Source organism: Pleurodeles waltl, chromosome 1_2 (assembly GCF_031143425.1).
Source record: "Pleurodeles waltl isolate 20211129_DDA chromosome 1_2, aPleWal1.hap1.20221129, whole genome shotgun sequence".
Taxonomy (NCBI): Eukaryota; Metazoa; Chordata; class Amphibia; order Caudata; family Salamandridae; genus Pleurodeles; species Pleurodeles waltl.
The window spans coordinates 176,769,715-176,796,273 of NC_090437.1; the positions used below are offsets into that span (position 1 = coordinate 176,769,715).

Below are 26,559 nucleotides of genomic sequence, written 5' to 3' on the forward strand. Positions count from 1 at the left end.
GGGTTGAGTTGGGTGAGTGAGGGGTATGTGTGGTGGGTGTGTGTGATATGAAGCTGTTGTGGATGTCCAGGATTTTGTGGAGGAAGTGGTTGGAAAGGGCGTCACATAGGGGCTGTGTGTGTGTGTGTGGGGTCTATGTTGCTGGCTTTGGGTTTGGCAAGTTCATTGATGATGGTGAAGAGTTCTTTGCTGTTTTGGGAGTTGTTGTCAAGGCGTGTCTTGTAGTGATCTCTTTTGGCAGTGCGTATGAGTTGGTGATGGGTGCGAATGGTGGTTTTGAGGGTGGAGAAGTTGGTTGAGGAGGGTTCTAGTCTCCATATTTTCTCAGCTTGGCGGCATTTGCGCTTGGAGTTCAGGGGTGAACCATGGGACGTTCTTGATGTTGCGGGTGGTGATGTGTTTTCTGAGGGGTGCTAGTGTGTCTGCGCAGGTAGTGATCCATTTGGAGAGGTTGTGTGCTCCTGCGTTGGGGTCGTTGGTTGGGGGGGGGGGTTGTGGGCCAGTTGGGAGTTTAGTCGTTCTGTGGGGATCTTGTCCCACATGCGGTAGGGTGTGGTGTGTTGATGGTAGTGTGTGGGGGGTTTGGTGAAGGAGAAGTGGACGCAGCGGTGGTCAGTCCAGAGGAGTTCGGTGGTGTGGGTGTAGGCTATGTGTTGGCTTGAGGTGAAGATTGCGTCCAGCGTGTGTCCTGCTGAGTGGGCGGGTGCGGTGACCAGTTGTTTGAGTCCGAGGTTGTTGAGGTTGTCTATGAGGGAGGTAGTGTTGTGGTTGTGTGGGTTTTCTAAGTGAAAGTTGAAATCACCGAGGATGATGTAGTCTGTGGAGGTGAGGGCGTACGGGCTGATGCTGTCAGCGATGGTGTCGCAGAAGGCGGGGCGTGGTCTTTAGATTAGTGTACCTCTGAGGGTGGAGTTGTTGTTGATGTGGATGAGGAAGTGCATGTGTTCAGTGTTGCCGATAGTGTCTTGGGAGCTGGTGGTGACTTTGATGGTGTCTCTGTGTAGGATGGCGATGCCCTCGCCTGGCCTGTTGAGGCAGTCTTTGCGTTGGAGTTTGTATCCCTTGGGGGTGGCTATGGCTATGTCGGGTTCTGAGGAAGGGTTGGTCCAGGTTTCCGTGAGGAAGGCGATGTCAGGTGAGTGTAAAGTGATGAGGTCCCAGAGTTCTATGGCATGTTAGTGAAGGGAGTGGATGTTGAGGAGCAGGCAGTTCAGGTGGTTGTGGTGGGGCGTTGGTGTGGTGCGTGAGGGTGTTGTTGCGGGGTGTGTTCTGGTTCTGGGCTGGTGTGCTGCGGGGTTGGTTGGTGGGGCAGGGTGGGGAGAGTTTTGTGTTGGGGGTGTTGTGTTTGTTGAAGGTGGGGTCGTTATGGTTGGTGTGTGGTGTGAGGGATGATGAGCAGGAGAAGTGGCAGGTGTAGGGGCCATGAGTGTGTGTGGGGCTAGATGTGGTGCATGTGGGGTGGGGGCCTAGGTTGAGAGAGTGGAGGGTGAGGGGGGAGTAGGTGTGTCTGGGAGGAGGGGAGGGTGGGAGTGGCAGCTGGGAGGCGGGAGGGCCAGGGGGGTGGGGCCGCAGCGGCGGGAAAGGGCAAAGAAGGAAACAATGAGAAAAGGAGGGGGGAGGCGGGAGGGGCCACAGGGGACGCAGCGGCGGGAAAGGGCAAAAAGGGAACAGTGAGAAAACGAGGGGGGAGGCAGAAGGGGCCGCAGGGGACGCAGCGGTGGGGAAAAAAGCAAAAGGGAGCGGGAAAGGAGGTGGCGTGGAAGGCGGAGCGGGGAGCGACCTACCTGCAAGCAGGGTCAAAGGTTGCTCCCTGCTAGCGCGCCGCGGCTGCCATAAGTGGAGGGGAGGGTGGGAGTGGCAGTTGGGAGGCAGGAGGGCCTGTCCAAAGAGAGGGCACGGGGTGGGGCCGCAGGGGATGCAGCGGCGGGAAAGGGCAAAAAGGAAACAGTGAGAAAGGGAGGGGGGAGGCGGGAGGGGCCGCAGCGGCAGGAAAGGGCAAAGAAGGAAACAGTGAGAAAAGGAGGGGGAAGGTGGGAGGGGCCGCAGGGGATGAAGCGGCGGGAAAGGGCAAAAAGGAAACAGTGAGAAAAGGAGGGGGAGGTGGGAGGGGCCGCAGGGGTGGGAAAGGGCAAAAAGGAAACAGTGAGAAAAGGAGGGGGGAGGGGCCGCAGGGGACGCAGCGGCGGGAAAGGGCAAAGAAGGAAACGGTGAGAAAAGGAGGCGGGAGGGGCCGCAGGGGACGCAGCGGCGGGAAAGGGCAAAAAGGAAACCGTGAGAAAAGGAGGGGGAGGCGGGAGGGGCCGCAGGGGACGCAGTGGCGGGGAAAAAAGCAAAAGGGAGCGGGAAAGGAGGTGGCGCGGAAGGCGGAGCGGGGAGCGACCTACCTGCAAGCAGGTATACAGTATCAGTTCAGTAAAAGTGGTTGAAAATTGAGCATCAACCTTATCGTTTTTGGTTTTGTGAGCTGGTGACAGGTAATTTCACAAAATACAGAATCGTAATGGATCCCAATTCGACCTACCTTATCAGTATATCAGTATTCCTGAGGTAGGTCACAAATTGCGACCCACTATGATTGGCCACAATCACAGGTAAGGTGGCACGCTGGGGTCAGGAGACCACCATGTGTACGACTGCTTTTAAATAAAGCAATCTTTTTTTTTAACACACACTTGTTTTCCTCAAAGGAAAACAGAATGTGTTTAAATGCAAATGATAAGTTTCACAAACCTTGAATGCAGGGAAGTCTTATGGACCACTGCCTACTCCTAAAAAACGTTTTTGTCAACATTCACAAATGTTGAGTTGGTGGTAAAATATTAATGTTTTGCGACCTAATTCTGGTCACAAAACATCATTACATACCATAAAGAGTAGGTATTTGGAAGGAAAGCCCTAAATAAACCCACTTAACAATTCGGAAAACTTTTTCTGACTCATTAACTGGGTTTAGCACATTTCAAAAAGTGTTTTACCAGTTGCAAACCCTCAGATTAACCGAATCTGAGAGTTTGCAACTGTTAAAACACTTTGTACAGGAGATCCTGTGTGGCAATATGAGTAGCAAACAGACTTGCAACTTACTATGTCCATGTTGCAAGACATTGCAACTTGTAAGAAACAAAGGTATGTGGTTTGTCTCCCTTCTTGTGAGTCAGAAAAATATGTACCAACACCCGAAAGCAAGTGGTATTCATTTGCATACTCCGAGCTGATCCCTGAAGGTTTGTTCTGTTTGCAAATATTGGCTCCGGGCATCGGGGGTATAACCCGCAGTCCAAAGGATCATTCCATCTTGGCATTTTCTATATACTGTAGCCTCTAACCCTTTAAGATAGTGGTAATGCGAAATTAGCTTTTTGCAAACCTAGGAATGGAGGTATTCAGCCTCTCACGTTTATATACCCAAGTGAGTAAATCCACCACAGTCCAAAAAATAGTGCTGTGCAAAAACAGCAAATACTTTTGAACATGATCCTTAAAGCATCTATCACTAAGATTCCATTCATTGATTTACATCAGATGACAAAGTTTCTATCCCATACCATTATGATTTGATGTGTACTTTGTGTTGTTTCTCCTACCCAAATGCAAAACTTTCTCTCTTCCTTGTGCTATTTTTAACAACACCTTCATAGGCCAGAATGGTAACTTTATAGTTAAGGAACCTTAAGAACACTGGATGTTATGAAAGGAAAAGCTGTAGTTTAACACAGGAATACAAGATCACCTACCTTCAGTATTGTTAAATGTTAGTGGCGTGGAGTGGGATGGGTTAGAGTGGGGTGGGATTGAGATGGGTGGAGTGAGGCAGACTGGAGTGTGATAGAGTGTGTTAGAGCGGGGTAGATTGGATTGGAGTGGGGTAGCTTGGAGTTGAGTTGGGTACTTTGGGTTAGACTGGGGTAGATTGGGGTAGACTGGAGTGGAGTACAATGGGGTAGGTTGGAGTGGGGCATATTGGAGTGGGGTGGATTAGAGTGGGATAGATTGAAGTGGAGTGAGATAAATTGGGGTAGACTAGACTGAAGGGAGGTAGACTGGGGTAGATAAGGGTACAGTGGGGTAGATTAGGGTAGTTTGGAGTGGGGTCGATTTGGAGTGGAGTGGGGCACATTGGGGTGGAGTGGGATAGACTGAAGTGGGGTGGACTGGAGTAGAGTAGGGTAGGTTGGATAGGAGCGATGTAGAATGGAGGAGGGTAGTTTAGGGTGAGGTGGGGTAGATTGGATTGGGGTGCATCGGGTGAAGCGGGGTAGATTGGAGCAGGGTAGATTGGAATGGAGTGAGCAATTGGGGTAGAGTGGAATGGGATAGAGTAGATTGGGGTGGGTTAGAGTGCAGTGGGGTAGAATGAAGTGGAGTGGGTTAAATTGGAATAGGGCAGAATGGGGTTGGGTAGATTAGGGAGGGGTAGAATGGTGTGGGGTAGATTGCGGTGCACTGAAGTGAATTAGGGTAGAATCGAGGGGGTACACTGGCTCAGAGTGGAGTGGAATGGGGTAGATTGAGGTATAGTGGAGTTGGGTAGACTAGCATGGAATGGGGTAGACTGGAGTGGGGTAGATTGGAGTGAAGTGGGGCAGATTGGGTTGAGGCGGGATGGGGTACATTGGAGTGGGGTAGATTGGGTTGGGGTGAAATGGGTGGGTTGGAGTAGGGTATATTAGGGTGGAGTGGATTGGAGTGGAGTGCTGACTGGAGTGGAGTAAAATAGATTGGAGTGCAGTAGAATGGGGTAGACTGGACTTGGGTAGATTGCAGTGGAGTGGGGGACTGCAGTGGGATAGATTGGGTGGAGTGGAATAGACTGGAGTGGAGTGTGGGAGATTGGAGTGGTGTAGGGTGAATTTGAGTACAGTGGAGTGGAATGGGATAGACTGGAGTGGGGTACATTGGGGAAGACTGGAGTGAAGTGCACTTTGGTAGATTGGAGTGGAGAGGATTGGGGTAGACTGGAGTGGAGAGGGTAGATTGGAGTAGACTGGAGTGGAGTAGACTGAAGTGGAGTGCAGCTGGGTAGACTGGAGTGGATTGGGGTAGATTGGAGTGGAGTAGACTGGATTGGAGTGGGGCAGACTGGGGTGAGTGGAGCTTAGGTGTGGCTATTGGACTACATGTCTTGCACCTAAGCACTTCTGAATACAGAACACCTGAAAGCGCTTGTAGTGGAATACATATAAGAATGAGGACTTAGGCACATGTTTTAAGGAGAATTGGAGTAGTTGCTGCACTGCACAAAACTGAAGTGCTTTAAACAGACACATATTTTGTATGCATAGAGAACTGAGATACGTATAAGACAGAAGACACAGGTTTTAAGGAAAAATGTATTGCCCAAAATTTAGCCACTTTAGAAAACCACATACTTTGTGTTTGAAAAGGCACCGATGTGTCCAAAATGTTTATGTTGCTTAGTGGCACCCTGACCTGAAGCATCTGACTAGACTGCTTGTCTGGAAAGACAACTGGAGTCTGGATTCAGACTAGTGTATGCTTTAAACAGATGCATACTTTATATGTGCAGACAAGAAGGGCAGCATACAGCCACATGCAGTCACACAGACTGTTTTAATGGACAAGTTATTTACCTTCGGTAATGCCTTAATTGGTAGAGACAATATCGTGTTGCAGATTCTTTACCTTAGAATTTCCACATGCGTCAGTCTGGATCCGGAGATTTTTGGAGGGTCAAAACTAGGCCCCTAAAAGGGGAGCCCCTGTCCCTAAAAATCAGTTTGCAGAGCTGGGAGGATGGGTGGGTTGGTAAGGAATCTGAAACTAGTTATTGTCTCTACCAGAAAAGGCATTAGCGAAGGTAAGTTACTTTGTCCATCTGATAGAGATATCTAGTTGCAGATTCTTTACCTTAGATTAAATACCCAAGCAACACCATCCCCAGAGCTGGGTCTGCAAGCTAAGATCATACTAGAAAGTCAGATAGGACCAAATGGGCAAAGTGCCCGTCCCTATGAAAGATGGCCATGTTGCCGCATGACAGATGTCAAGGACTCAGCGTGCTAACACAGTGGTCGCAGCTTTAGCTCTGGTAGAATGAGCATGCAAGCCCCCAAGGTGTTGCTTTTTAGCCTCTGCATAGCACATTTTAATGCAGAGCATGACCCATCTGGAGATGGTTCTTTTCGGCACTGCTCAAACTTTCTTTGCACCCACATAACCAACAAAGAGTTGATTACCCATCCAGAACTCTTTGGTACCATCAAGGTAGAACGCCAACATTCTTTTTGAGTCCAGGTGGGAGGAGTCTCACTTCTTCCTTAGAAGGATGAGGGGGAGCGTAAAAATTAGGCAAGGTAGTGGATTGGCCTATATGGAAGGGCCCAACCTTTTTCTGTAAAAAGGAGGCTCTAGTGGGAAGCGCCACTTGGTCAGGATAGATGGAAAGATAGGGCGGCTTAGATGACAATGCCTGCAGCTCACTTACCCTGCTGGCAGATGTGATAGCCACATGGAAGGCTGTTTTCAAAGTGAAAAGCCTGAAAAGCCTGAGAGAACAATTATGGAGAGGCTCGAAAGGAGCACACATCAGAAATGTCAAAACTAAATTCAAATCCCATTGGGGCATAATAAATGGAGATGGAGGAAGCATATGAGTAGGGCCTTTAAGGAACTTATTTATAATTGGAGACTTAAACAAGGAAGGTTGATCAGGCAACTGCAAAAAAGCAGACATGGCAGACAGATAACCTTTGAGAAAACCCATAACAGAGTCCTGCTAGACCAGAGAAAGGATAAAAATAAAAAAAAACTCAGAAAGAGGGGCAGAAAGGGGGTCAACAGACTGGTCTGTGTACCATGCCACAAATTTCTTCCAACGACAGGTGTAGACTGTTTTGGTGGAGGGACGCCTGGCTGCCAAGATTACATTACCGACCTCTGACAGCTCAAAAGTTGTCAAAGGCTGCCGCTCAATCTCCACACAAGAAGGTGGAGACTGGACGGTTTGGGTGGAGAGCCCTCCCATGATGCGGCGACAGAAGATCCTCCTGAAGGGGCAGTCTGATCTGAGGATCGGTGGCCAAGCCCAATAGCTCAGGATACCAAACTCTTTGTGCCCAGTCCAGAGGCACAAGGATTACTTGGGCCTGGTCGTTCTTGGTCTTCTTGAGAACTCTGGGCAGAAGAGATAAGGGTGGAAAGGCATACAGGAGGCTCCAGTTCCACTCAAGACAAAAAGCATCACCAAGCAATTGCTGCCTTGGAAACTCCAAGGCGTAATACTGCTGACATTGCACGTTCTCTGCGGAATCGAACAGATCTAACCAAGGCTCTACCCACTGCTGAAAGAGACCTTGCGCCACCTCCGGATGGAGACACCATTTGTGATCTACTATGCATTGTCAGCTGAGTTTGCCCACTCTGGCATTCAGAGAACCACCAAGGAAAGCCCTGTTATTCCAGCCATGTCTAGAGGTGCATAGCCTCTTGACAAAGGGACCACATGCCGCCATGCTTGTTGCAGTACCACATGGCGGTGGTGTCGGTGAACACCTGCATTACCTTCCCTTTAAGAGAAGGAAAAAAAGCTTTTAATGCTAGTCTGATCACCCAGAGCTCCAACAGGTTGACGTGGAGTCCAGACTGCGCCAGAGACCAGATGCCTCTGATCTACACCTCTCCCAGGAGGCCGCCCCTATCCCAGGAGTGAAGCATCTGTCACTACTTTCAGATCTGGGTGGGGAAGGGAGAGGGATCTGCCTCTGACCCAATCACGGCTCGTTAGCCACCACTGTAGATCTCGGGAAGTTCCCTCCTTGGTCTGGACCATGTTGGTTTCCCTGACGCTCCTCCCAATGGAACTTCAGGTCACACTGCAGAGCTTGAATATGGCACCTGGCCACCAGCAGGATGCAGGAAGCCATGAGGCCTAGCAGCCTCAGAGTCATTCTCACAGAAATCCAGGATAGAGGCTGAAACATCGTAGCCTGAATATCCTGGACTCGCTGCTCAGGAGGATAAGTCTGAAACTGCACTGTGTCCAGAACAGCTCCAATAAAAGGGAGCATCAGACAGGGAGTCAGGTGTGACTTCGGCATGTTTATTGTCAACCCAGTGAATGCAGGATGTCAACTGTAGTCCGGAGGTCGGAGACGACAGTAAGGGTCGAGCCCGCCTTCAACAGCCAGTCGGCGAGACAGGGAAGACCGAAATCCCTAATCTGCGCAGATGAGCTGCAACAACCACCATCACCTTGGTGAACAGCGAGAGGCACTGGTAAGGCCTAAAGGAAGCATGGTAAACTGAAAGAGCTTTTGGCCTACTGTGAACTGCAAGTAACGTCTGTGGGCAGGCTGGACTGGAATATGGAAATATGCATCTTGTAAGTCTAACACTACCATGCAGTCTCCTGGGTCCAAGGCAGATAGACCCGAGTCAAAGTGAGCATTTTGAACTTCTCCTTCTTGAGAAAGATTGATGAACTGAAGGTGTAGGATAGTCCTCTTTGGGCCCCAGAAAGTAGTAGGAATAACAACCCTACTTCTGGCACAGGAATCTCTCTATGGCTCCCTTGGCCAAGAGAGCCATAACTTCCTCTCAAAGAAGTGCCAAGTGATCCTCCAACATCCGATCATAGGATGGTGGCATGGATGGAGGGGTAGTCTTGAAGGGGAAGGAGTAGCCTTGTGGGAATATCTGCAAAGTCTGTCTGACATGATCAACTGCCAGCGAAGCAGGTGATGGCGGATCCTGCCTTCGACTGGTCCCTGGTGGGGAATAGTCAGACTAGAAAGGTTTGGAGGCAGCTGCAGGGGGAAGGGAGGTAACGGATGGGGGACCTGGCCATAGCACAAGAATGCTTAAAGCGCTTGAGTCTGCTTTCTCTCCAAAGAGACAGGGGCCATCAAAGGACATGTTCATAAGATTAGCTTGCCATCCCCCAAAAAGCCAGGCCCCATCAACCAGATGTGGCACCTCAAAGCCATTGTCGAAGCAATTACTCTGCCCGGTGAGTTGGTTGTGTCCAGTCCACATCAGATCGTGAACTTTGCTGCATCTCTCCAGTCAGCAACTACTTGGTAAAGTACAGCCTGGGCCTCCTCCAGGACCAGTGGCAGCACTAGCACAACCGTATCCCACAGCGTGTGGAAATATTGGCCAAAAGGCATGTGGTGTTCACGGACCGCAATGCCAGGCTGACATCTTCCCAAGTGTATCCAGCCTCTTGGATTTCCTATTCAGCAGTGCAGAAGGTAAGGACGCCTGGGAAGTGGAGGCTTAGATAACCAAGCTCTCAGGGGTGGGGTGTTGTGTCAGGAAACCTGGGTCATCTGGTGCAGGGCGATGGTGGCAGGCAGCAGTCCTGTTCACAGGAGCCCCTGTGCTAAGTTTGGACCAAGTACCCAGAAGGACACCATAAGGGCTTTATTAAAGGGAAGCAGTGGTTCAGAGGATGAAGCCCCAGGCTGAACCACCTCTGTCAGGAGGTTAGCCCTGACTGCCATGGAAAGCAGCTCAAGGTTCACCATCACTGAACATGAAGATCCCTCCTCTGCAGGCATGGTAGGGGAAGAGAGCATACCAGTGTCTGGAGAGGTATTCAGCTTCACCAAGATCTGTACGTCAGTCCAGGGAGTCTTGGAGCTTCTATTCTAAAGGGTCCAGTGACCCCTCCCTTTCCACATTGTAACCTAGCCCATAGTAATAAGATTCAGGCTCCAACATAGAAAGCAAGGCCCCTGCCAGAGTCAGCATTGTACGATGCCCATCAGGCTCCGTGTCAGAGTCGGCAATGAGGATGGGGCAGCCCCGGGAGCGCAGACATCGGGCAAGGTCAAAGTGGTACGAAGGCTAACGATTCAGATCCATAAATTAATCTCTGGGTGCCACTCGGAGCCAAGGCTGAACCAACAGGTGTGGGACCTGAAGGGGCCTCTTCCGACTACACGGGGCTCGAAAGGACGTCAGCTGAGTTGGACTGCCCAAAAATGAAGCACATGGCCTCATAAAATTCTGGGCAGGGGTCACTCCGGCTCCTGGAAACTCTGGGAAGCATGAAGTCAGCCAAGGCGCAGGCACTGCAGATGGAGGCCTCGATTGACGATGTTCCTTCTCCCTCGGCTGCTGATCGACGAGGTGAATTAGAAGAACATACGGCTTCTTCAACTTCTTCTTATGCCTCGACTTACAATAACATCCCAAGGACATGGAGTGGGATGATGTAGATGAGGGGGGCTCTGCAACCGATCTCGAGACCTTCCTCTCAGATTGGGCCTTATGTGGATCCGAGCGCCAGCCCGCCATCAGCTTTAGGGATCGCTCTCTCAAAGCCTTTGGATTCATGACCAGGCACTCAGAGCACGAGTTCAGGTCGTGTTTGCGCTCCAGACACCAAAGGCACACGCGGTGTGGGTCCGTTCCAAACATCGCCCGATGGCACAATCCGCAGGGCTTGAACCCGATCTTACATGAATATATGACTTGATGCAACAGGAGTAGAAACACTCAAAAAAGCTTAGACAAAAGTAAAAAAAATAGAAAAGTCAAAAAGTGACTGAGGAGTAGCTCTTTCTTCGGATCAGCGTGGAAAGAAAAGAACTGACAGGTTGGTGCCTATGTAGGATCCCCAACGTCATACCAGTGTGGAAGCCACTGCTGGACGCAGAACCAATCAACACCACCTAACGGTGCGCAGAGGTGCTGCTTGAGAAATATTTCTGTATCCAGACTGACGCCTGGGGAAATTCTATGGTAAGGAATCTGCAACTAGATGTCTGTACCATATATTGTGTGCCACTTGTTTGGTGCTATAAAAGTAAGCCAATACTGTAAACAAATGTCATAAACTGCTTTAGTAGTACATGCCATTTATTTGGTGCTCTAAAATGAAGAGACTAATTCCAAAGCAAATTAAGGCAAGAACAGACAAACCCGGAGGTTGGAAGTTAAAAGCAACATAAAGGTATAGCATGGAAGTGGAAATGATGGTAAGAAAATATTTTAAAAAGTACACTGAATCACAGTGTGAGCATCAAAAGGACACTAATCAAATGAAATCAATCAGTACTTGGTCCATGCTCCAGAGAAATAAAAAGAAGTGACGTGAGGCATATGGTGGCCAATTAAGAGGCAGCTAAAAAGAATGTCAATCAAACAGCAAATGGTAAGTAATGGGGTGCTTCAGGCCCTTTACTGTATACAATACTCCTTGCAGCAAAAGCGCATGCATGAAGTCAAGCAAGATCTAAAAAATTGGATCACACTGATAACTTTGTGATTTAACCAGGTGCTCTGCTTATTGTATAAAAGGGCCTTTATAATCTTAAGCTAAACATTATCAAATGGTGCTTGTAATTTCTTAAGTGTTAAATGTCATGGTCCAAATGCATTAGAGATCCTACCTTCTCCACTAAAGTAATAGCACACACTATATGTTTGTGGATAGTAGTATAAATTATGTTACATTTACTAAAAGCATTCACATGTGCCTAAATAAAATACTAGACCAAAGTTCAGAAATTCCACACAAATTTTGAGCCATCATAAACACAACGCTGACTAAAGTTGGAGAAGGTTCCAGATGAGAAAGAGAGGAAACATCTTACCCTGGCAGTTCTTCAAGTTCAAAAAAGCCGTCACTTGTGATTCCTAAACTGGCACCTGGAAAATAATGATATGGCTGTCAACTTCTGCAAAACAATACTCTCTCCATCAGCATGACTTTAAACAATATCTCATCTACTGTATGCTTAAAAGCAGAATTGAACTAATTTTATACTAGTTGTGATTAGGGCAAGGCAAAAACTTCACTGAAGTACAAAACTGATAAAGTCTTTTTTTTTGTTTGCCTGCCAAGTGGGATTAGGTTTTAAAGACACCAGCATCCACTATGGACGTAGACTGAAGAAAAGGGTGCAATCTGTGCCTCAACATTGAACACTGCATGTGTTCGGTCTGCCCGCCTCAATAGGCTGCAAAGCACACTTTGTGGAGGGTGTATGTACCCACGACTATTCAGATAGTCTGGGGCATTAAAACAAAATAGTTTTAACAGCGAAAACTACGATTGTTTGAGAGCCACAGGGTGCTGAATCAGATTGCTTTTTTGGCAATCTGAGAGGCCAACATTTCAAACAATCAAAATAGCTGCGAAACAAACTGCTTGTGTTTTGTGTGCATGCTGAAAAGCTCATAGAAGTCTAATACAGGATACTTCCTGCAGTTTTTTAAATCTTCAATTGCTTTGTAAGGAGAAGTGAATCCCAGAAAGGTAAATGGCCCCTTTTTGGACAAGAATATTCCTCACATGGTATACATGCATGTACCCTAGCTTGGACTGACCAACTGCAAGTGAAACCGGAATACTGACTTTTCATTGGCCTGGCCAGTCCGCTATTCTATTGAGTGTGTTGTGACCCAGAGCTGACCTTGATAATCCCAAACATAGAACCTTATCCATTTAACCAGTGTGGGACTACTGTCCATGTTTGATCACATAAAATGGTAGTGGCAGCATCCCACGTTTTGTTAATTATTAGTTCTCACAAGACCTTTTGCTTGTGCCAGAAAGGAGGTCAATCTAATGACCCCACTCATGTAGAGATCCACTTTAGTGTGACCCCCGAGAACCTTGCGCTGTATTTCTGTCTGTATGCCGAGTGATTGTTATGTAGAGTTAATGTGAAGCAAAAGCATGGTAAAACGATTCTGTTATGGTGAGATCCATTCTGCAGGCACCTGGTTTAGCACAGTACAAGTTGGGGAATGCATACAGCTTCACCGTGCAGTGGAGGTGTACTGATTGCATTTTATAGGATGGAAAAGGAAATCAAGACACTGACATGAGGGCGGATGGAGGTGGAACTACCCTTAGAAATTCAGTGAGATCCTGTTAGCAAGAGGCTGCTGATTTGCTTTTCTTTAGCAAGAGCCTAGCCAGACCCTACAAGATTTTCTTATTTTGCAATTTGCAAAAACATAGCAAAATTGGAACTTTTGTAAAAATCTTGCTACTTTTTTTTTTTTTTACAAAAGCCCAGCAAAATCTTGAAAAGTTAAAAAGCTTAGAAGCTTAGTTGCTGCCTTGCTGGGTCAATAAAAGAAGGCTAGCAGGAGAGGTGTTTTTGTTCAAGTCTCTTAAGCAACTATGAGCTTCCCAGCAGGCAGCTTCCTGCCCCTCCCACACTCACCTAGCCCTTGCAGTCGTCCCTTTTCCCCTTCCCACCACGCCCTATCAACTTTCTAATCCCCTCCACCCCCGCATCACTGAGCACAGTGAAACACATGCTGCTGCAGGGGACTGTTACAGTATTCCCATCCACCCTCCCGCTACCTTACATTAAGATGGGTGGAAGGTGCAGGGGACACATTAAAAACTCCATCCACCAGCATGTATGTGACGCCTAGAAGCAACGTGTCTGGATGGTGCCAGAGACCGCACACATTTTAAACTCTACTCTGCACTCTCTCCCAATTGACATCTTGTTTCTCTGCTCACATTTGCTGCACGGTACTTCTTTGCTGGCTGGGATACTGTGGGGGTTATTACAACTTTGGAGGAGGTGTTAATCCGTCCCAAAAGTGACGGTAAAGTGACGGATATACCACCAGCCGTATTACGAGTTCCATAGGATATAATGGACTCGTAATACGGCTGGTGGTATATCCGTCACTTTACCGTCACTTTTGGGACGGATTAACACCTCCTCCAAAGTTGTAATAACCCCCTGTGTTTTTGTGACATGCACATTTTGTGCCTGTTGCAAAAATACAGCACGTTTTTATTATAAGCCTCCAAATTTCTTGTTTAGCTGCAGCAAGATTTTGTAAATCAGACGACTATAATCCAGGGGTTTGCTTAGCACTGTCAACTGATAAGGTGCGTACGCAGTTATCTGTTAAAGGCAGTGTCTTTCCCTGACTGCGTTGTCAGGAAGGGTGATGACCGCAATATCTCATACTTAACTGTGCTCTTCTTTTGGATACTCCTGTTTGGAGATAGCCTCCTTACTACCTGCTGTGTGAGCCATCAACTTGCACAAAGGCTGTGTCACAGAGGCTGCTTCCAGAATCTTAAACAGTGAATTCACATCTCCCTCTCAAAAATGACTGTAAAAGTGGGACCCAAACTACCCCACTTTGTTTCAATTCGAACTTCTTTTTGACCGGGAAAAGGAGTGCTCTATTGAGCACTCGCAAAGCTGCTGTATGTCCAGGCCTAGGGTTGGAAGACAGCAGTCACTCAGAGGTGATGGACATCAACAGACGACTTCTGCACAACTTGTTGGTGAAGAGAGTATCTGCCTGGACCCTACAAGCCTGCCTGGCGCTGCAGGAGGGCGGACTTTCTAGGAAGAGATGCCCAGCTGTTTTCTGGAATTAGGAACACCCATCAGCTGATTGCCATCAGGAGAGAAGCCAGGGCCTACCTGTGTCAATAGAGGACTGCCGGTCATCCAATTCAGTTCTCATTGCAAACTGCTTAACAAAATCCAGTCTTAAAGCAACATCATGCCACCCCCAGCAGCGTGCCAAGATGCTGCCACTGCCGGAGGTTGATGAACCTAGTGAGGAAGTGGCCGTTGCCACCAAAGCAGAAGTCCTGTTCTTGGTCTGGAGACCACAGCTGCTGAAAAAAGCAGCCACCTGCTTATCTAATGGCCACAAGTGCATAAGACGAGCACATGTTTGAAACCGACCCGTAGGCCGTATACAGGGAGTGCAGAATTATCAGGCAAGTTGTATTTTTGAGGATTAATTTTATTATTGAACAACAACCATGTTCTGAATGAACCCAAAAAACTCATTAATATCAAAGCTGAATATTTTTGGAAGTAGTTTTTAGTTTGTTTTTAGTTTTAGCTATGTTAGGGGGATATCTGTGTGTGCAGGTGACTATTACTGTGCATAATTATTAGGCAACTTAACAAAAAAAAATATATACCCATTTCAATTATTTATTATTACCAGTGAAACCAATATAACATCTCAACATTCACAAATATACATTTCTGACATTCAAAAACAAAACAAAAACAAATCAGTGACCAATATAGCCACCTTTCTTTGCAAGGACACTCAAAAGCCTGCCATCCATGGATTCTGTCAGTGTTTTGATCTGTTCACCATCAACATTGCGTGCAGCAGCAACCACAGCCTCCCAGACACTGTTCAGAGAGGTGTACTGTTTTCCCTCCTTGTAAATCTCACATTTGATGATGGACCACAGGTTCTCAATGGGGTTCAGATCAGGTGAACAAGGAGGCCATGTCATTAGATTTCCTTCTTTTATACCCTTTCTTGCCAGCCACGCTGTGGAGTACTTGGACGCGTGTGATGGAGCATTGTCCTGCATGAAAATCATGTTTTTCTTGAAGGATGCAGACTTCTTCCTGTACCACTGCTTGAAGAAGGTGTCTTCCAGGAACTGGCAGTAGGACTGGGAGTTGAGCTTGACTCCATCCTCAACCCGAAAAGGCCCCACAAGCTCATCTTTGATGATACCAGCCCAAACCAGTACTCCACCTTGCTGGCGTCTGAGTCGGACTGGAGCTCTCTGCCCTTTACCAATCCAGCCACAGGCCCATCCATCTGGCCCATCAAGACTCACTCTCATTTCATCAGTCCATAAAACCTTAGAAAATCAGTCTTGAGATATTTCTTGGCCCAGTCTTGACGTTTCAGCTTGTGTGTCTTGTTCAGTGGTGGTCGTCTTTCAGCCTTTCTTACCTTGGCCATGTCTCTGAGTATTGCACACCTTGTGCTTTTGGGCACTCCAGTGATGTTGCAGCTCTGAAATATGGCCAAACTGGTGGCAAGTGGCATCGTGGCAGCTGCACGCTTGACTTTTCTCAGTTCATGGGCAGTTAGTTTGCGCCTTGGTTTTTCCACACGCTTCTTGCGACCCTGTTGACTATTTTGAATGAAACGCTTGATTGTTCGATGATCACGCTTCAGAAGCTTTGCAATTTTAAGAGTGCTGCATCCCTCTGCAAGATATCTCACTATTTTTGACTTTTCTGAGCCTGTCAAGTCCTTCTTTTGACCCATTTTGCCAAAGGAAAGGAAGTTGCCTAATAATTATGCACACCTGATATAGGGTGTTGATGTCATTAGACCACACCCCTTCTCATCACAGAGATGCACATCACCTAATATGCTTAATTGGTAGTAGGCTTTCGAGCCTATACAGCTTGGAGTAAGACAACATGCATAAAGAGGATGATGTGGTCAAAATACTCATTTGCCTAATAATTCTGCACTCCCTGTATGCTGAAGATGACGGCCCGCTGAACAGGCCTGCCGTAATGCTCAACCCCCAGTGTCATCATCGAAGCTGAGACTGACGGTGCTGGTTTGGTGAGCACACCGAGCAGTGCTGCACAAACCACGTCTCTGTGAGCAGGTAAAGAGTGACAAACATGAAAGACTGAACTGATCGAGCAGAGGTAAATGAGTCAAGGGAACAATTTGTGTTGGCATGGTACTCGCTTTTGGTATGAACTGTTTGAACTGGCATGAAGTATTCCATGGGGTAAACCCTAATGAACTGCATCTGTGCCTACTCTCTAGCTATACATTGTCACAGTATAACAGCTTTCTATAACAGTGTAGTCATCTGAACACTGGAGACCCGTATGCTTTCCATGGCATCCCTGTCACAATACAGGCAGGCATGTTTTTGTTTTGGACCTGTTGTAAATGATGCAGGTGTTTGTCTGTAGATGCTACACAAATCGAACTGACACAACCCAGGCTCAACTCAAAAACAACATTTATAACAGCAATATGAAGTGTAGAAGCAATAAATGGAACGAATGTTTTTAACAATTTAGAATTTGCACAAAGCAAGTGTGAGCTGTATTTGTGAAGTGTGCATCTAACAAGAGAGCAATGTCCAACATAGCCCGTAGGATAAGCAGCAACTTTGGAGGGGCAGGAGGGGGAGTCCCTGTATCTGTTCACAGCAGCTATTCCAGTCAGCTTTCCCTCATGACGTCAGCAGTATCTCTGCTTTTGCATGGTAAATTTCAAGTTGTTGGTCATACACAAGTGCTAAATGGTAAGGCGTTCTGCAAGTGGACTAATACCTTGAATTGGTGTATATTGGGTTTTAGCACCTGGCAGACCAGATATAAGCTGGGTGTCATCAGCATATATGTAGATATGCACCCTAGCCTGATGAAATAATTGGACGAGGGGATGCATGTACTGATGAACAAAAGAACGGGGATAGTATTAAACAAACATTGAGGGACAACACAGCCTGAAATGTTTTGCTCTGGAAGACAAACGCAGCAGTGCAACTAACAGAGATCTCCCTGAGATGAAGGATTTGAAACATCTTAGAACTGTATCTGTGAAGCCAACGTATTCCATCGGTAGGTAGGTGAGATGTTATGATCAATGGTACTAAAAGAGGCTGCCATCTCTAGGAGAATGAGCATTTCCACTTAGCTACCACAGAAAACACTATGAGCCTGATTACAACCTTGGCAGACGGATTTCACGTCCGCCATATTACAAGTTCCATTATATCCTATGGAACTTGTAAAACGGCGGTTGGGATATCCATTTGTTGTAATCAGGCCCTATGTCCCTCTTCTGGGATTCAAGCGTCCTGGGTGGCTATTTAAAGATGACACTCTCTTCACCCTCTCTCGATGGCTCTGATGTTCACTTGTACCTGATCTATTACTCTGAAATTCATGTTTGCCTGGTTCCATTAGATTCAGGTACCTCGCTGAAACTGGATACTTCGCCAGTATCTACACAACTTTATTTGTCATCACCTTTAAATCTATGCAATGATTTCTGTGGAATGAGTAGTACAGAGGAGAGGCTCAAGTAAATAATACTGAGTGGCCAAAGCACAAGGCCACAGTTATCTCCAATTCCTTATTCTTTATTTTCTCGTAATTTCTTTCAAGTTAAAGATGGAGCTCAAACCGTACGCTAATGTTCTGGAATTAAGGCATTCTTTTCAGAAACCAACTGGTACAGATAAGCCATGCACCTCTCAAAAGCTGTGCCAAGTAAGCTAGTGGTTTCTGGATTTTAGGATTTTTTGGTCTTTGTGTCAGACCCATAAATCGTCAATGGTGAGCTGAACACATATTCCTCCCACGTCTCATGACCTACAAAAGACAGTTATCCCTTCCATAACTGAATTATAAGAAACGGGGAGGGAAGCAGGATATCACAGTTTGTTGTTACTTTCTTTTTGGGCTTATATTCACACCTGTGTTTTAGAAGGGAGCAGCTCCCAGAATGCATGGTCTGGCTGATTTTGTTCTTGACTTCTGAAGAGACTCTTTTCAAGGGAACATGACCTTGCCAAGAAGGTGAAAGGGCATCTCAGTGACATTCACAGTCTTGGTGTTCGATTTGAACTCAAAGGCTGTGCTTTTAATCTTGTCCCCGGAGACATGCGGAACAGTGTCACACTACATCAGCCTTTTGCGCAATTTGGATACTACCAAAGTCGCCTTGGAAAGGGTGTGACTCACCAGACTGGTTTAATAGTCATCGTTTTAGTGCAATGCCCCTAAAGATATGGCCTCGTAGGACGATATGCTCTGGTGGCAGAAGTACACCCCCGACCCACTATAGATAAATACCCTAAGCAGTGTTTATGCAAGACCTTAGAATATGGTTTTGGCCAACACAGGCATCATTAAATCTTTTGTTCCCAACAATTCCTAATTACTGTTGTGTTAGACAGAGCACCAGTCACAGCCAGGTCCACAGATAATCTGATTTGACTGGAAACCTAGTGTCACCAGATCTTTATGTGAAGTTATGTTAAAGGTAGTGTGGAACCTGAAGTAGGCAGAGAGGTTGCAGAGCGCTTAAGTCCCGCTCCTGCCCAGCACATAAGTGCAGGTAAGTGCACACATTGTGGCATCATGGGTTGACACGGATCCAGTATATGATGGGTATTTTGGAGACCGGGTCAGACTGGAGAAAAAAAATCGGCCCAGGTACAAATATAAAATAAGCCCTAACTTGTAAATCAGGGGAGTTTTGAACTTGTAAAGACAAGCTGTACAAGTGTTTTTCAAGATATGGTGACTGCATATATTCGTGCTTGCTGCAGGCAATGTTTGAGGTAATACTACAGAAAATAAAATTAGCCCACTGGACCATAAAAACAAGCTCACAAACCACCAATAAGAGCGGTCCACACACCCTGGGGCACTGTCCGATTGCCCTATAGGGCAGTCCGACCAAGTTTGGAAACGACCGAACCAGTGGTATAGCCAGTGTGTCAGACATTAATGCAACAAAGCAAATTACCCCATGGCCGCTGTCTGAACTATGATATATAGCAATAGTTAAAGTTCAGTGGGCCCCCTCAGGCCTCTGGGCCCTAGTGCCGCTGCACCTGCTGCACCAATGGGAGATACCCCCTGGTCTGAACAGTTTGAAGTCCCCAAAACCAGGATACAAGCCTCTGCTCCTCCTTTTCTTGCCAGGTCACAAAGAAACTGGAGGCCTGGTCTCTGAACCCCTCCAAAAATTGATTTAAGGATAACTTAGAACCTGCTGCACTCCTTCGGGAGCTCCTAGTGTTTAGGGCACCTGTAACTCTAATTGGTTACGTTCGAAAAAGAAAACCAGAATATAAAAATTTATAAAATCAGCTAAATGTAGAAATAGTGTTTACACTCACTTTCCACCAACTGACATAACTGTGGAGCTGATGTTTGGTGAGGTAATCATAGAGGTCCCTAAAATGGTGGCGGGGTGCATAAGCAAGGTACAGAAAGAGATTCTTCACGTCTTCAAGTGGCAGGCCCTTTCATGGGAGACACAGGGTGACCGCCAGGGCCAACGACCACGGAAGCACCGCCAACAGGCTGGCGGTTTCCTGGCCAATTCTGACAGAAAAGGGAAACCGGTGGTTTCCCGCTGGTTTTCCCCTGGCCAAAGGAATCCTCCATGGCGGCGCTGCTTGGGATTCCGACCCCCTTCCCGCCAGCCTGTTCCTGGCGGTGTAAGGCTGGCGGGAACGGGTGTCGTGGGGCCCCCTAACAGGGCCCCAGCAAGATTTTCAGTGTCTGCTTGGCAGACACTGAAAATCGCGACAGGTGCCACTGCACCTGTCGCACCCCTTCAACTCCGCTGGCTCCATTCGGAGCCGGCTTCATTGTTGAAGGGGCTTTCCCGCTGGGCCGGCGGGCGGCCTTCTGGCGGTCGCCCGCCGGCCCAGCGGGAAAGTCAGAATGACCGCCGCGGTCATTTGACCACGGTACGGTCTTCTGGCGGTTCCCGCCAGGCGGGCGGCTTGGGTCGGAATTTGCTCACAAATCATACTTTAAATGAAGGTCCTGATTCCAAGTTTACAGCTAAAGTCCGAACATATTTTATCAGGTTAACCTGCCACAATTTAATGGGAGAATTTGAGTGGCAAAAAGGCAATTTCTCTGTGAGAAATATCAAATCAGCACGTTAGTTCTCATTGTTGTACTCGATATGAGAGTAACAGTAGTCACACCCCTCTTTCCTAATATACTTAGAATAAGGGCCCAGAGTTTCTAGGTCCAGCTTCAATTAGCAACAACCAGGCTTCATTAAAAGTGTTAACAATCCGAAGAACAGTTATAGAATGCAAAGTGTGGAAACACGACGCAGTTAGAGCAGTTTGATCATGTATTCCCCAGGAAAAAACGAGCGTTCCTGCGCACATATCGTAGCTCCTGATGCAGACACTCACAAATTGCAAATCTGGAATTCTGAGGTGATGTTAGAACATGCGAGGAGTTTCAACTTCGAAAAAAACATCATACATTGTAATCTTCAGACTAATGGAGCCACATACTTATTAAATGTGTATGATAGATCAGAAATCCCCGCAAAGTCTCTCAACATGAACATAAAAAATATAGGCCCTATACATTTTTGGGGTTCCCTATGAGGATTCACATTGTTACTTTATTTATTTTCATAAAATACCCCTTATAACAGACACATATGATTTTGTGGAGGCTTTAACTAACAAGCCCAGTATATCAGCGCCATCATAAAAGTGAAATGACACTGTACCCGCAGTGACATTCACAAGTCCCTGAGGATTGCAAAGAGTTACCCGCTATTTATCATTTACAATAAGAACAGTCGGTGTATTCAAGGAAAATCTGCATGTTATAGGACCCTAGCCTTTAGACTTCCCACAGGAAAAGTCAGGACATAAAAAGAAAGAGTTGTTTTCATTGTTCTGTGTGGTAGCAACGTTGTCTAATTTTTCGTGTAGGCCCTGAAAAGTACTTATTTAAATCCTGCAGACTACGATTCTTTACATGCTTTAAGAAAGACACTAAAGCCATTATGTACAAAGGTATTTTGCGATTTCAAAGTCTACAACTCGCAAAGTCACAGGTTTTACAACGACAAAAATACCTCTTTTTAAGTTGGAAAAGTCTTTTAGAGTCATAAAAGAGGTTTTGTGACAATGTCCAAAACGCAACTAGGAGGAGGCGTCCTTCACTTATCTCCAAAGGATGTATCAATGGTTTATGAAAGCAACTGCGTTCGCCAACCATTGATCAAATGCCAACACCTCCAGGAGTAATGGTATCTTCTCATTTGGGCATTGTGTGTTTGGCCTCGGGGAGGGTAGGCAGAGTGCTACTTCCTGCTCACCCCAATGGCTTCTCAAACAGTAATTCTTCTTTATTAAAAGCTGTCCACTGCAGTGCACAATCCCTACATTTGAAGCCAATCACGAGCTTACAGCGACCTGCTTACGTACTATTCATGATCAGGTATTTTTGTAATGCCCTGAGAAAGGACAGTTTACAATGCAGACTATAAGTACTTATGTTGTACCGCAAATTGCATTCCCATTAGCAAACTAGTCAGTGTGCAAATTGCACATGGTGGTTTTCGAATGAGAAGATTACATCAGGCCCTAACTTCACACAAAGATGTGTTGACCTACCAGGGACTTCACTGTCAGGTGGAATGGACGGTCTTCCTCCAGTGGCTATCAAGATGTGCGGTGCTGTATAGCTTTTCCCGTTGACGACCAGCATTGGTTCTGGATCAGATGTAAATGTTGCATGGCCATTGATTGTTTCTATCTTTGCCTGAAACAGGACAATACAGTGTATTAGTTAGAAGACATACTAATAAAACCTACCTCTAAGCATTTTTTACAAATTAAAAATGTGTTTAGGAAAATCATTTTGCTTTCCAATCAACAAGAAAATATGTTCCAAACTAAAGTCTAGTGGCTGCTAATGTTGTCCTCTCCCAATTCGACCCATGCTCCTTTTTTGGTACTTTGGACAAGATAATTATATGTCCAATTATTCTTAACCGGAGATGAACTTTTAGCTCCGCAATAGGTAGGAAGACTCTGGTGTTGATTGACTTTGTGAGGTACAGAGATGACAGCCCCTGTACCAGTTTTCCTCAAGGATAGGGGTTCTATGCCAGGATTTCTACTTGGAGTTTTGAGGTACTATATTGATTATACGGATTCCCAAAGAAAGACAAATCTCCAAGTAGTGCTTTTATGTGAACTACCTGCCCCCTCTGGCCTAGATTACAACATATTTACCATGAATGATTAGGGCATTGTCCTCCATGCTGAAGGACGACATGGTTGAGGAAGTATCTCTTTTCTCCTCTCAAACACCTAGGGCAAGGACAACTACCAATGACTGCTGAGTGGATGAGCTGACAAGCAGAACACAGCATCTCAACTATAGGAGTGCGCAACCTTCTGTCTATATTGTTAGAAAACAAGTTGAACTGCCTTTCCTCTAAACACTCCAGTGTGCATCAACTCAATAATGCGAATATTGGCAGCTATAGTGGGGAACACTTTGTTTAGTAAAGTAATGATGATAACACACACCCATAGGACCCTCAATAGTAGTGATTTAGGGTGAAGTTCATCCTCCACTGACTTTTTTGATCACCACAGTGTAAGGGCATTTTTTGACAAGGGTGCAAAGAAAGAATGTAAAGCAAAGTCTAACATCAATTACAAACAGTAGTTATAAGGAGGGAATGATTCTCAAGCAAGCAGAGGTGAAACAGGGCATGGGGTGACTAGAGATTAAGAGACGGAGAAAACATTTTAACTTGATATTTGACCACAAATAACTTCAGAAATTCCATCGTAGGACTTTTAAACAGGGCATGCAGGTGTGTATTTTTGTCAGTGTGGTTCGGGGGATGTGAATCTCAAATTTCACAACTAACAAAAGTAGTGGTCTGAATGGCAGAGGGGTAAGATGATCAAGGTTCGGGATGGACTGCTTCCATGAGGAAAAGGCTCAGTACTGATTTGCTTTAGGTGGATCTCTGTCTAGAGGGGCACAGTGGGCGAAAAACAATGGGTTAATAATGCTACTCCAATTGTTTCCCATTATTTAGACTATTTCAAGCATTCATCCCATCACCTTTTGGGTGTTTGATTGTCAGAAGTAGGCCTGGAAACCTGAGACTTGTGCAGCTTTCCAAGCCTAACACTGCCAATACTTGTGAATTCCAAGAAGTAGTAAATTTGCACCCGTTCAAAGAGTAGTTCTATGAGTGCACATTTACTATTTTTTGATAAATCAGTCACTATATACATTTACGTTTCTGCTCCAAAAATATTAACAAGTCAAAAGCTCTTAGAGAAATGAGAAACACAAGAAAAACACACAAATATAGCCAACACGCCTCAGGGCCCCGGGACCCAATTCCCAAGTCAATAATGCATTTGGAGGTTGTCACTCCCCACCTGAAGCTGCACTCCTGCCCGTCCCACCTGAGCAGGGTGGTTTTCCTTGGGAACTTATGACTATGGTCACGTACAACACAAGGGATTGGAGTTCCTGCCCTAGGATCACATATTTTAAAAGCATTTTCACTGCAAAACACTCTTCTTTGTCTCTGCTGTAAGGAGCCTTGATGGTAGAGTTGTCAGATTGGTGCATTTACGAAGGGCTCCATGTTTTCAGTCCTCGCCATTAGCAAACTATTTTATCCACTGAATGATGACCCATGTACTAAGCCCAAGTTGCAAATAGAGGTGGGTGTGTCCACACATTAATAGGGCACACAGTCATGGCATAGGCACCAATGGAGTTGGACACCTGAAACTGAGCTGCTGGTGCTGAGGGCCCGCTGGTAAAAGGATCCTGGCAGCCCTCATGCCATAAATTCCACTGAGGATGTGGGAGAGTCCGCTGTGGTATCCAGGTGGAACTTGAGAGCCGGATTTCCTCTAAAACCATCCTGCGAGTCAAAAAACATGGGCCGTCGAGTCCAAACCTAAAAGCACAGTGGGGGCTGTCAAACAAGTGTAGGTCACAGTGAAGAGCCTGCGTGGCCAAAGCGGTTACCGTGCTGGAGGAGCAGAGTGGATGGACAGCCTAGAGGCAGCCAGCCCCCAGTGCCGAAGGAGAGATCCGCTTAGTAAAGCGGCCCCATTGCCAACCCACAGCCAAGAGACGCATGGGGGAGTAGCGACTCCAGTGGAGACTGGATGCCAGCCCCCCTCACCCCTGGATTATGGGTGGCAGAAGCAGCTGCAGCGCTGGGAGAGCCTCAAGGTAACTAAAGTGAGGCTGTAGTGGATGAGGCCAGCCTTTGGTGAAGCAAACTGGCCTGTTTGCTACATCGGCCCTGGGGTCGATCTGAGGCCTGGACACACCCGAGGGACCTTGGGCTCCAGAGGCCGGACAGACAGTGAAGATTTTCTGGAGAAAACTGGGTTCTAGACGATGCCCCCCTCCCCTATAAAATAAAGGAGAGAAAACTGGGACATATTGTGGGGTGGAGTGTCCAATGGCGTGAGAATTCTCCCTCTCTGTAATCCTTTCCCACGAGGCCATGCAAGGGATCTCATGGGTGCAGGGATGCCCCAGCTTTTCCAGCTAGTGCCAAGGATCATTTTTTTCCTGTGGGGCCACCTCGTCCCCATCTGTGGAGAAGCGCCAGTCAGGAGGGTGAGAGACTGGGTGCTGTGCACAGAGTCTCCAAGGCCCAGTGAGGGGAGAAAACATTAGTGAGTTATACTGGCATGAGTGCCCATCAATGCTCCCCATTACTCAATGGTGCTTACCAAGCACAGGCGCTCGGTCGAGAGGGGTGGCTTGCCTGGTGGAAGACCCAGCCAAGAAATGGACAGAATGGGACTTGAAAGTTCACACTGCTGTAATTCTGACAGCCGTTCGAGACACCAAGGACACCCTGGAACAAGAAGATAGAGGCAATAGTGGTTGATGTGGGTCTACTATGAAATGACCACAAGAAGCTGGTGGACCGAACGGATACTGCGGAATCAATGACTGTGCATCTGTAACCGTTGGTTGCACACTATGACACCAAACTGTGCAAACTACAGACAGATGGGGAATTCCTCACAGCAAAACTTGACGATGCCAAGGGGTGCTCCTGACTCACTAATATCCGCCTGGTGGACGTGCCTGAACACATGGAGGGCCACTGCGCCAAGCTGATTGTGGAACAATGACTGCCATCAACGGTAGTGGGAGGGAAAGTTTCAACCCTATGCACGGTGGAACGAGCGCACAGGGTAACCGGCAGACCTCCAGCACTGGGGGCCTATCCCAAGCCCATAGTGGCACGCTGAATGAACTTTAGGGATTGAGACAATATCCTCCAGCATGCACACTCCCATGGTCCTTGGTACATTGAAGGCCAACTGGTCAACATCTATCCAGATTAGATGACTGCGGTGCAGTGAAAGGGCAACTGTGCTACTTCCTCCTTAAATATACCCTGCTCAGAATCTAAGGCTCAGTTTTTTGTCACACCAGTGGAGGTGTGAGACTGGCTGGAACAACAATGTTACTGACTGCCCAAGGTACCCAAAGGGACACTAAACTGGATGGCAAACCCAGCGCTGCTCCAGGGCAACATCTACTAAGGCTGAAGCGCAAAAGGAGAGGGACAGACGCTGTGGCGCTGCAGGAGAGCTGACCCCCACCACTGCACAATCGCAGAAAGGCAGTGGACAGATTCTGGACAATCAGACATGGACACAGTTGTCTAAGGGTAAGATATTGAATGGTCCCCCTAACGGTGGTCTACCCTGTGACCACAGACGTGGTAGTGTGAAGACCAGGACACTTCGATAGAACCAGGAGGGCTTTACCAGGCATGGAGTGGGCATCTCAACCTGGACACGGCTGCTGCTGAGCAGCCACTCCCTGTACCAGCGAGGCTTGACCCTGGCTTGGACACATTTGTTGTAGGGTTCTAGTGGCTGTAAATGTATGTTACACTTTGGAGGGGGACTCGCTTCTTGGGCATTGGGGTGACAGGTAGTTCTAAACTCACTGCACGAGGAGGCAGGGAGGACTGGAGTGGAGGGGAGGGCGGCAAGAGAAGCTATGGTGGGGAGTAATAATGATTGGCACACAGGATGCGGGGTGTTCGCTGGAGGCCTTCCAGGTTTAACTCCCAGGGATGTCCCACACTGAGCCTTTGGCTCTGAACAGTGGCCCCTACCCCAAAACCCTGTCACAGAATGTTAATAGCCTAGGTAATAAAATGAAGAGGGGGGTGTTGTAATAAAGTAACACAACAATCCCCAGACCTCAAAATACTGCAGGAGATGCACTTAGCTGG

The 26,559-nt window shown here is 47.1% G+C and overlaps 1 protein-coding gene across 1 annotated transcript in view; it reads right to left on the reverse strand.

Annotated features, from left to right (window-relative positions):
* Window positions 1–26,559, reverse strand: part of GSR (glutathione-disulfide reductase) — a 175,813-nt gene that overhangs the window by 85,441 nt on the left and 63,813 nt on the right. Inside the window, exons 5-6 of the mRNA XM_069237415.1 lie at window positions 21,902–22,049; window positions 11,565–11,619 (exon numbers count right to left, since the gene is read on the reverse strand). Coding sequence (XP_069093516.1) covers window positions 11,565–11,619; window positions 21,902–22,049 — 203 coding nt within the window. The remainder of the gene's footprint in view (window positions 1–11,564; window positions 11,620–21,901; window positions 22,050–26,559) is intronic.